This window comes from Monodelphis domestica, chromosome 4 (assembly GCF_027887165.1).
Source record: "Monodelphis domestica isolate mMonDom1 chromosome 4, mMonDom1.pri, whole genome shotgun sequence".
Lineage (NCBI taxonomy): Eukaryota > Metazoa > Chordata > Mammalia > Didelphimorphia > Didelphidae > Monodelphis > Monodelphis domestica.
In genome coordinates, this window is record NC_077230.1 from 311,910,164 (window position 1) to 311,922,233 (window position 12,070).

The window sequence follows — 12,070 nt, forward strand, 5'->3', positions numbered from 1 at the left end:
AAGGTAAGGGTTTAAATAAAAGAAATATATTTGTATCAAGAACATAAAATTCATGCAATTACTGTTGTGATATAAAGAAATAATCATCTAAATTGTTGTTGCCTGCCTTAGAGAGACAATGTGTCTTTGGAGATAGAGTTAGCTTTGTAGTTAGGATAATGATGGTTCCATCCAATCCTACCTCTAATGACAATTAGCTGTGTGAACCTGGATAGATCACTTTAACTCTCAGAACTTTTCAGATATTTTTATAAGGCTATAAGTTGGGAATGAGTTGCCAAGTTTGCTTTATAAGGCAATTTCCTTCCAGGAAAATTCCCCCCTCAAAATAAACACATGTCTGGACAGACAGACACACATACATGCACACACAAACACACTCACACAGTCTGAGTTTACTAGCCAGTATATTTTGTTTGCCTCAACTAAGTGTCTTAGTACTAAGGAAAGTTTCCTATGGACAAAAATACATTTTAATGAAGACTCTTTCACTCTGTGGTGAAGATGTAGGCTATTACTGAAATATCATTTACCTTGTATAATCCTTTCCTCTGTTGTCTCTTTTTCAGTTATCTCTACTGGTCGCCCACCAATAATTTTGGTATATTTTTTAATAATTGGCTCTGAAAATGGATAAAAGAAAAGCCAAATAAATCCTCCAATGGTTATTAGAATACTCTACATAAAACAATTGAAATGTTCCAGTTTCTCATAGAAAACAATGTCATTTGGACATTTATTCCTAATATAAGTTTCATTTTTGAGCCAGAATTCTGTCTGATGAAAGTCTGGATCTGCTAAATGTCAAGTGATGATGATCTTATCATAAATTTTGGGCAATGGAGAGGACCAAGGTAAAAAAGGTCCTAATTCCTCATTTTAATTTTTGATTTTTGATGACACATGATTACATTTTGAAACCTAGAATAAGTCCTAGAGAAAATTATGTCTTTCTAGAAAAAGTTCTATGTAGGTACATGTTTGCCCATTATTTATTATTATTATCATTTTGTATTCTATAATCTTCATTTACACTCATAAATGAAAATCAAGTTTGATAATAAAAGCAAGCAGTCATGTGGGAGCTAGCAATTTCATTATCAATCTGCTTCAACTACACCCACTGGCAGAATTGCTTACCGTCAAGAACTTCTTTTACTCTATACTTTCACTGGAGTACGACTACCTTAAAAACTCTTACATTAGGACAAAAGAATTACATTTTTGAATAATTATAAAGTGATCACCTCTGATAAAATGATTCCAGTTTCTTAAAAAATAGTCTAAGAAAAATTAAATTCTAAATTTAAAAAGTTGTTTCTTAAGTCAGTCCAAGGAAAATATTAAATTACATTTAAGATACTCACCTCCATGAATCACTTTAGTTATTGTTTCACCCTCCTTAATAACTTGGAATTCAGAATTACCTTCAAAGGGTCCTGAAAAATTGTTTTTAAGATATAAAAATTCACATAAAACCTTTTGTTTATATGATTTTATGACTATCTAAAAGCCTGCTTGTCTAAAGTAAATGAAAATTTATTTTAAAACTCAATATATTATCCAAAGATTTAGTTTTTGAAATAAGTTCTAAGAACTCATTTTTTTTTTTGTATATGCTATTTCGTTTATTTTGGCATATGACTTAGGTTGTGTGTGAACTCATTACTCAGTTTGGGGGATTAAATGGAAGAACCAATCACTTATACATTAGTATTTTTATTTCCTTTTAGTACCATGGCAAGAACAGTGACTCTAGGATCAAAAGACAGGGAATGCTACCTGGAATGCTTACTAGTTGTCTGAATTTAGGTAAGCCATTCCCCCCTGCCCCCCACCCGGGACAGTTTCCTCTTCTAAAATGAGAGGGTTGAACTAGATGACCTCTGAGGTTACTTCTGACTTAAGGTTTATGTGCCTATAAATATGTAGCTATTTATAGACCTTCTTTTACCACACTACTTTGTTTGCTGGTTTTTCCCTTTCCGAACATAATCCATTGACCATTTATTATTATTTTTTATTCATACTTAGGACTGAATCAAAAAGGATTTTTTATTTTTTGTAAAGTAAGTATATTTAATAGTACTTACCTGCTATAGGAAGATGGTAAATAGATTAACTAATTAATCGATGATCCCATTCCCCTTTAAAATACCAAAAAATTGCCCAAGTGTAGTTCATTTACAAAATGTTTTTGCTTGATAAGCAAAGGCATTTTGAATGTTAGGAGGTTGATTACTTCATTAGTTCACCGAAAATACCTCAGAGAGGAAGAAAGAAGTTTCAGTACATTTAACTCATGCTATAATTTAACCCAATAAAATTCAAATGTGATTTTATCTGTGTGCATGTTTTGTATTTGCACACTTTTTCTTCCAGAAATTATTGTTTTAAATCATGGCTTGGCTATTAATTGTCTAAAACATTTGTGGAGCACAATCCCATAGAAACTAAAACCACATAATAATAGAATGCGGATGATGAAGAAATATGCTCCCAAAGACTTTAAGAAATACAGGAGTGGACATTATGAATTGGTAAGATATATTATTGAAAGTTTTAATGTCCAGAAGAGAAGGGAGCAAAATAATTACAGATAAAAATATCAAAATAAATAAATCTTCATATCTATACTGTTTTTAAAAGAACAAAATAAGATTACATGAGAATCATCCTCATGTCAAGTTCTCCATTCAAGTGTAGAACTTAATAAAATATCATTGTTAGGAAATTATGAGAGAAAGCCTTGATATCTAAGAAAGCATATTTAAGATGAAACTGGAAGAGCAGTATGAAAATCCATAGCCTTCTTAATCATTGTTTTGTTTCTCTATCTCACTATAGGGACAGTAGCTGCTGATTTGAACTGATGAGTCAGATAAAGAAATGACTTGGGTCTATTTCTATATGGATTTTTCCACTTAATGGTCACAGCCCAGCTATAGAATTAATATTTTCTCCCCCTCTAGAAAATTTGCATGCATAAAAACTATGACAGGGTGGAACATTTCCAGCAGAACTAGGAAGATGAGATAGGCACCCAGTATGGAAAGAATAGTCTTTGGAAGAAGGGAGGAGATCATTACAATGGAAAATAAAAAGTACCAAAATGTGCTTTCAGATATAAGAACTATGATAAAAATATTTTTGAATTTTATCTTGAATAATATTTTTTCTTGATAATTCAAAGATGAATATATCTTAAATTGTGGTCAAGATTCGTTTTGAAATTTTTGATAAAAAGTCAGGAAACACTTTCTCAGTGAAAAGTTTCTGGAAGATCATTGTATACTGCATGGAGCTGAATTCTTTATAGTCAAAAGATGAAGGTAATCAAACCATCACTAACACAATACTTTAGAAAATAGAAGCAGATATTTTCTCAGAAAATTCAGTAATGAAGAAATAACTTTTAAATTAAGAGCTAATTATTTATAAACATGACTTTCCCTATTTATTTTAAATGCTCAAATTTTAACATAAGATTAAAGAGGAATAGACATAACCTATTAGATCTCATTGCACAAGATCTGAAACTAGTTGGCATAAGATAGTAGAATGTTTAAGATAACAACTATAAGTTAAAAGCATGTCTAGTCAAAGAAAATATGGCAATTCCATGTGATTTACATTTGTTCTTCCTCAAGTAAAAAAAAAACAACTATTGAAAAGAGTCTTTTCCTAAGGATTATTCATCATATTTAAGTACTAAAAGGGGAAATTTCTTTTGAATGCCAGAAATTCTAGAATGATTCCTTTCTAAGAAAAATAATGAAAAGAAAAAATAATGAAAAGGGGCTACACTTGGAGATGGTTGAAACTTGGGCAATGACCATTGGTATTTGCTCAGAGTCTGTCTAATATAGCTCTATCAGTATTGGAAATAGAAGAAATGAAAGTTACTAGAGACTTTAGCATCTCACAGATTCCAGTTTCTCTTGTTTTCAAAACAAGGGGCTTGAAGTTTTTCAAAGAAAGGGGACAATGGTGTGGGGGATGGCTCCAATAGTGGTCAAAAGTGATGAATTTCAAGAAATGGCCCAAAAAGTTATACTTAAGTATAACTTTATTCTATCAAAGAAGTTTAAATAATAATAGTGTAGGATTTGGTTGCTTATTGAACAATTGGATACCAGAACAGAGCCAATGTTACTTGGGTTTAACTTTAAACTTAGCAAAAGCAAATGTACTGAAGGGGTTAAGAACACATATGATCCATCTACTATGCTACAGATTTTATATATTGCATTTCTGCAATCATAGCAGCATGCCATTGGTTTAAAGAAATTTAGCATGTTAGTTCCAAAGAACATAGTAACATTCACAGAAATCAATCTATTATATAGATATTTTTCAAAATGAAAAGATGCCATCTATTAACAGATTGATTTTTACCTTCACTTTTGACAATAGGCTGAAGACTGCCTTCAATCACTTTAATTTTGGGTTCCACAACTTTTGTAATAATTTTAGTTGCTGAAAGTACAACATGAATGATGCTTGGATCAAAAAAAAAAAAAACAGCCAAAGCAATGTTGTCCTTTTTGTAATGGCTTTTAAATGGTTCAGAATGCTCAAGTGAAGTACAAGTTCAGGACTCAGAATCAAGCAAAGTCAATGGTATCACATTCAGTACCTTCAGAAATCCAGATGTTGAAGACTTTGAATTTCTTTGATTTAATTGTGATCCTGTATAATTTCATATTCACTAAAGAACAATAACCTAGAGAACTATAATTTTTTAATTGTATCACTAAACCCTTTACCTTTAATTGTACTTCTTGAAAATAGGGGCTGTGTGGTAATAGAAGATAAATAAACATAATTAGACTTGTGCAATTTATCATATTTCAAATTGCTTTCTCGGTTTTCACTTCTCTCAGTAGAAATGAAGAAATAGAGAAAAAAGGAAAGTCTATGAAACATTTTTATGCATTTTTGATTATAGTGACAGGGAAGGAAGATGAAGAAAAAAAGGTCAGCATAATTAAAAATCCAAATTAAACTTTAGCTAGTCTGATGTGGACTCTATACAATAAAATATTATGTTCAGTATTTAAAATAGCAAAGTCAACAATTTTGATTTTTCAACTATATCACAAACAAATTTTATAAGTCTTAATATTATTTTCTTTCTTGTCTTGAGAATTAAAATTTATTAGAAACAATAATAAAAAATTAAAATATAGTTTCTGCCTATACAACACAACATGGGGGTGGGAAAGAATTCACATAGTATCTGGCAAATTTTACGAAATTCGCAAAACAAGCTGTAGAGCTCAACATTCCTTCTCCAACCCCAAAGCGGGATTTTGATCTAACTTTCTTAGACTGATTTTCTCAAATAAACTGGAAAATGACCAGCTTTCTCTTCTACTTTCTGCTACACATGCTCAGCTACTGTTTCCTCCATTTCCTTATTAGAAACCTAGATGGCCTCATTCATGTTGTGCTAATGACTGCAATAAATCTGCCTACATATACATAGCATAGACATGTCAACACTAGAAAATCCAGCTGCTAGCTTAGCCTGATGACTTTTCAGATCCTCAATTCTAATTTTTAAGAATTTTGGCTGTGTATACTTGGAGATTGAATAGAGACGTGGTGGGGTGGTGAAGGAGTGTTGGCAGGATGAAGGAGTCTTGGTTAATATCTAGATTCAGCCACATTTCATTTTTTATATTATGAAGACATGCTATGAAACTTATCACATGTCACAATCAATCAGACTTGTGTTTATATACATTGTCCTGCTAGGAGAGAATTTGTTCCAGTTAAAAGGCAGATGTTGGATTGTATTTCAATTTTCATCATTGTATTACTTTATATCATCACATTATATAATTACTTTATTTTATATACTTTATATCAATACCCACATTTAAAAAATGAAACTAAGAAACTTTTCTTCTTCAAGTTTTGCATTATATATAGTTTTTGATTAAAAAAAATGGATGGTGCCGATAGGAGTGAATAAAGTGGTTGTTTCTCTCCAAATCTTATGTATCTTGTCTGAAAGATTCTGTTAAAGGTGTTTTCAACACAATTTACAATTCATGGAAGCATAATGGCAAACCATTCTAGTATCTTTGCCACGGAAAGCCCAAATATCATGACAAAGAGATAGACATAGGAAAAACAATTCAACAACAATAATTACCTATGGGATAAATTGAGGGAATTGGATAATTTTGTTAGATGAAAGCAATAGATAAAAAATAATGACAATACATTATTGATCTGAATTGAATTTATATTTGAATTGTTCAATTATGTTCTGTCTTCTTTTGAAATGATACTTTTTAATAATAGTATAACAATTCTGAGAGTGGTAATATCAACAATGTATATGAATACATGGGAAAAACCATGTTACGGTGGCTAGAATATTGGACAAAGGACCAGAAGACTTATGCCCATGATCATAAAGGTATTTGAAACATGGCCTCGTTCAGATTGTGGGACAATGTTTGCAATAAATTTGTCTGCTTGCACATTGCATAAATTATGTTGACACAAACCAATTCAGGAATGAAAACAACCTGGTTTATTTCTCTTATCTCAATTTTAACTCCTAAGAATTTTGGTTGGGTACATTAGAACTTGGCATAATAGAAGATGTTAGTTACTATTGTGGGAACAGGGGTAAGTCACTTAATGTAGTTTTGTGTTCTGTAAAATCAGGATAAGGATAACTACTCCTTATGAATATTATAATATGAAATTCAAATGAAGTAAATCCAAAGGACTTTGGAAATTGTAAAGCATCATACAAGGGCGAAGCATTATTATGATTACATCCCAGGGAGTACAGATCTAAGAATGGCTAACCAGTTTTTAAAAGTTTGCTTGATATCATAAACTGTAGCTTAGACTCAGAATCTGAGGAATTGAGTTTTGTAACAGGAAAATAATGGTGAAAATAAGGACACTATTATGATAGTACATATCTTTAACTTATCTTACATACAATATTGCACTTAATCATTTTGGAAATCCTTGATGAATAAATCATAAAGATGAGGAAACATATAGATCTTTTCATTGAATAAAGGTCGCATAGCATTTCTAATGAACAGAACCCATAAAGACTTCTTTATCAAGATGCATTAAACAATAATGAATACTTATAGAATGGAATTCATGGCATTTTAGAATTTCTACCCTTTTCTTTTGAATTTTTAAGTATAATTCTGAACTGAAGTGAATTATCTTATATGTGACTATTTTATTTCTTATTTAAATTAAATCAATCAGAGGAGCAAACATTTTGTTTCACTTCTGATCCTAAAAATGTGGAGTTTAACAGGAATTGTACAGATTGTTGGAAAATCAAGATTTGGAAATGGGGTAATTTTTCTAGTCAAAATAAATGTACAAATTGAATTTCATATTTTTTGTTACAGATCTATTTTGTGAGTTTATTTGCAAAGTCAAAATGAAATTTAACTCTTCTACTCTAAAAAGCTCTGGTGAAAGGAAGAAAAAAAAAAGAAACCCTTTCCATTAAAATCTATCCTCGGACATTAACAATAAAATCTAAAGGTAGCTTTCTTTAGCTGATACAAACTGGAATGCTTCCAATTTGGTCAGATTGGGATTTAACATTCTGGGATGTGGGAATCAGTCATTCTTAGAAGTGCCAGCCAGCCTCTGCAGTTGCACATGTAGAGAATGGCAAACAAACCAGGAGCAAATACTGACTTGTTTGGTTTTCTTTGTTTTTGCTTTCTATTCATTATCTTTTCCTATTCTTGGTATACCTTAGCATTGACATAGGAAGAATTATTGAAGAGCAGTCATTCCTGAAAGCACACACTGCTTCAAGGTCCCTTGGGCCCCTCCAGCCTTACCACACCCACCCAGACCCATCATTTTTTTTCTTTTCTTTTCTCACTCCATTTTCTCCCTCAGCACATAGAATGATAGATGAGTGATCAGGAGGATCTAAAAGATGTGATGAGCCAGAAGAGTTTTTTCTCCCCACTCTTCTTAAACATTAAGTGACAGGAGTAATTTTTCTGACAGTGTTTGGGAATTCAAATGCCAAACTGCCAATGATTTGTGGTTAATAACAAAAAGACTTGAATTTTTTCATTGATATTAATTTCCCCTTATGTTTGAAAAGGTTCACAGTATACTTACTATAAACAGTCACAGGAATTTCTTTGAAGGTACTACCACGGACAAACTGAAAATCATAAATGTTTAAATTCATTTAAGGAGGAAATATGGTACCTTTGCCAACAAAATCAAACATTGTCATTATTCTGCCTAACCTACTCACCTAACAGGGGAATACTTCTCATTGTTCATAGGATTAAAAGGGGGTTCCCTGAGAGCTTGTATCCTCAACATCTTCTCAAATATACCGTATTATATCAAAAGTACTTTTCATGTAATTTATAAATGGATGTTTTAAATGGATCAACAACAGTTTCTATACTAATAGAATTATTAGGGTCAGAAGAAGACTTCAACATTATCTAGCACTTCTTGTAGAAGGGATCATGAAACACAACAAAATTAAGGGACTCTCTTCCCGAAAAAAGGTGATTAACTCTACAACAAAATTTTTTTTCTTCATTGTAGAAATGACATGTTAAACAATAGATAGATAAGTCTTGTTAATTTTGTGATGACTTTATAGGTAAGCCATGTAGAAGATCTTTGAAGAATTAAATCCAACTGTTTTGGTATTTGATTAATCATGCATACATTTTTGGATCTGTCTTCAAAATCATTAGATTTTGCTAAGCATATTAGCCATATATTTTACCTTAATTTGAATGTATTTAATCAGTTTATTAAGAATCTCCAGCAGTTGATCATTTCCAACAGGTAAATCTATGAAGAAGAACACAGTTCAGAATCAGAAATATTTGGGGATTTATAGAAAGTTTTGAATGAAATGTCCTTGAATTCACATTTAAAGAGAACCTCTTCCTTATATTTTTTAATCAAAGAAGTCATAAATTAATTCATAGAAGACTTTATCTGCTTCATTTCTTTATATATTAAATTTAGATCAAATCAACTATTCTTAGCTACAAAAGGTTTGTATTTCAAATGCTTAGGCAGATATAAAATATAATAATTCCCTCTGAATTAAACATTTCACTGTGATTCATTTAATTAATTTCTTAAATAGCATAGGCCTCTATTGTAAAAAATCATCCATAAAATTAATTCTAAGAAGGAGACTTTACAAAACATTATTGAATATTTTCTTATAATTGATGATTCAGAGGACACTTTTCCCCGCCCTGAAAAACTTATGTTCAATGGATCATATTAACCCTTTTAACACAACTATGGGCATACTAACTAACCTGCAGGATAGAGTAGTTTGTCTACAACATGAATGACACCATTGGTTGTCATGACATCTGATTCTTTTGATTTTACTTCATTCACCAGAAGTGTGTTATTTACCTATAAGGATGAAAAAGGGAAAAAGGAAGACCACCGTATTAAATAGGAGTGTTGTTTTCTAAATTGATTTCAAATAATATGGGGAAATTGGGAATAAAGAACTTACTCCTTTAAGGAAAATTTTGCTTCCTTGGGTTGTCTTAAGAATGTTTGTGACTCCAGGTTCAAATCCTTTCCCAATGAAAACTCCTGGTGTCAAGTGATAAAGGATGATGTTTTGAAGAGCATTTTTGTCCCCTAGAAAGAAATATAAAAGATATTCAAGAAATGCAATTGTAAAATTTTCCCAAATTTCCATATTGCAAGTATCATAATAATCGAATCTTTATATGGACTTTGAATGAGTCTCAAATATGTGTCTTTTCATCTGGTACCACTGTATCACCAAAAATGCTTTAACCTAGTCAGTAGCCCCATAACAGTTTATTCAAATGCCAACCTATTGTGTGTGATAGAGACATGAAGAGAGAGAGAGATTTTAAAGGACTTGTGGACCAAGATGCAGGAACCAGGGTTCCAGGGGAATGTTCCCAGTTGTTGGCAGTTTGAGCTGACAGAGGGAGGGGACTTTTTCTCCGACTGGAAGTCACTCTCTCTCCCTGGAGGTTTGAAGCTGGCTGAAAGACCTTTGTGAGGCTGACTTGGTTTTTTTTGGGTTTCTCTGTCTCTGAGCAGTGGAATCTGACCAGGGGAGAAGATTTTGAGTAGATGGTCTATTTGAGAGTTGAGCTGGCCAGGAGAAAACTTAGAAACTTCGAACTTTGTTTTCTTTCTGGAGTTAAGCTGAGGGACCTTGCTGATTTCTTGTGAAGAAGAAGAAAGAAGATCTTAAAAGACTGCTGTCCTCCATCTCCCTAACTGTCTAAGAGTCACACTTGTGACTTCCCAAACCCTCAATTTAACCTCATTTAGATTAGGGAAATCCTCATCCCTCTTACCTCAGTTTCCCCTCCTGTTATCCCAATAAACCCCTTGACTTGAAAAAGGAAAGGAAAAGAATATCTTTATAGTTTACTCAAGTGGGGAGGGAAGGAGCCAAAGGCTTCAAGAAGAACTGGGTGGAGAGGGCTCGTTAAGAGAGGGAGTGAGGGAGGAAGGAGTTTAGGAAATAGATTGATCCATCAGCAATCAGTAGGGATCAATAGGCAAAAGCCCAGAACAGACTCCAGAGCAATCCCTTGTGTACCAGCATTCCTGTGTGGTGGCATCCCTCAGCATTTCTTATTCCTACCTCCATTATAAATAAGCAGCCTCTGGTCCCCTGTAGCAGCCTCTCTAGTCACAAGCCAGAGAATCAATAAGTAATAGTTTTCCACTCAGTTTACATTTCTTCTATTTCATGTGTTGGATTTGGATGGACAGTAAATCCTCCCTAAAACATTATTACACTCTATTATACCAAACCAAATTCAAGTAATAACATTTATTGGGCACCTATTAAGGTCAGTTCAAAATTCACTCAAATATATGCATGTTTTATATATATGCACATATGATCATATATAGATGTGTACATGTATATGTATGTATTTGCATGTATTTATAGAGGCAGAAGAGTGGATAGAGGCCTATGAAACCTAGAAAAACTTGGATCAAGTCTTTCCTATGGTGTCTATACTAAGAAAATGACCAAGGGCACCTCATTTACCTTTTAGCTCTTTTTAAAATACTATAAGATTTTAAGTTGCCAGGAAGGTGTTGCCTTATATTTGTGGAGAGAGCTTCTTCACTGAAGAGTTTCTAATACCATTTAAATCATCATTTCTGATTCTATAAAAATAAAAAATCTTATACTCATTGAATTTTTAAAGCTGAGTGGTAACTTTAGAATATTATCTATTCTGATGAACCCTCTTGCCAAATTATACAAAAAAGAGCAAGCTTGAAAAAAGAATAGTATCTCCTACTCTTAACTTTGTCTCTGTCCTTATGACCCTTACTTTAAAGAAAAAAGGAAAAATGATGACTTTTGAAGCCAAATTCCTACAAGTGAAGAAGAAATTAGTATGAAGAGAGTTAAAATGAATATTTCACTGGACTTGGGTTCAAATATGATCTCAGACACTTCCTAGCTGGGTGACCCTGGGTAAGTCATTTAACCTCCACTGCTTAGTCATTACCAATCTTCTGCCTTGGAAGCAATACACAGTATTTATTCTAAGACATGAGGTAAGGGTTTAAAAAAATTCTATTGTACCATTGGGTAGCTAGGAGGACAGAATATAGCATTCTTACAGATCTTCTGTCTTGGAACCAAAACACAGTATTGATTCTAAGATAGAAGGTAAAGGGTTAAACAAACAAAAAAGAAAATGCTACTAAGAAATTATCTAAAATTTCAGAATAATATGACAAAAATAAAAAAAATGGACAGGATATAAATGATATCATATTGGGTCTCCTAGTATAAATAATAGTTCTTTTAATAATAGTGCAAGTTTGAAAATTGGTCATATTTGATGCTTAAAGATAACTTATGCCCAGAATCTGAGTGAATGCAAGGGGAGGACAAGGTATGATGTAAGGGGTATACTGACTTAGAAATCTAGAGAAAAGAGTTCTTGTTTCAGTCTTCCCCGGATCCTGCTTCCTGATATTGGGTAGGGTAATTTCCTTATATGCAAAATAA

General features: G+C 32.4%; 1 protein-coding gene across 7 annotated transcripts in view; it reads right to left on the minus strand.

Moving 5' to 3' along the window:
* The window catches only part of POSTN (periostin), a 46,952-nt gene that overhangs the window by 10,626 nt on the left and 24,256 nt on the right, over positions 1-12,070 (minus strand). For 4 of the 7 annotated variants that reach the window (XM_056794798.1, XM_016421913.2, XM_056794799.1 and 1 more), the window contains exons 13-19: positions 9,548-9,678; positions 9,339-9,441; positions 8,786-8,853; positions 8,152-8,197; positions 4,399-4,479; positions 1,368-1,439; positions 534-623 (exon numbers count right to left, since the gene is read on the minus strand). In XM_056794798.1, the coding sequence (XP_056650776.1) occupies positions 534-623; positions 1,368-1,439; positions 4,399-4,479; positions 8,152-8,197; positions 8,786-8,853; positions 9,339-9,441; positions 9,548-9,678 (591 nt within the window). The remainder of the gene's footprint in view (positions 1-533; positions 624-1,367; positions 1,440-4,398; positions 4,480-8,151; positions 8,198-8,785; positions 8,854-9,338; positions 9,442-9,547; positions 9,679-12,070) is intronic. The other 3 variants (XM_056794800.1, XM_056794797.1, XM_056794802.1) reach the window with 1 other exon arrangement.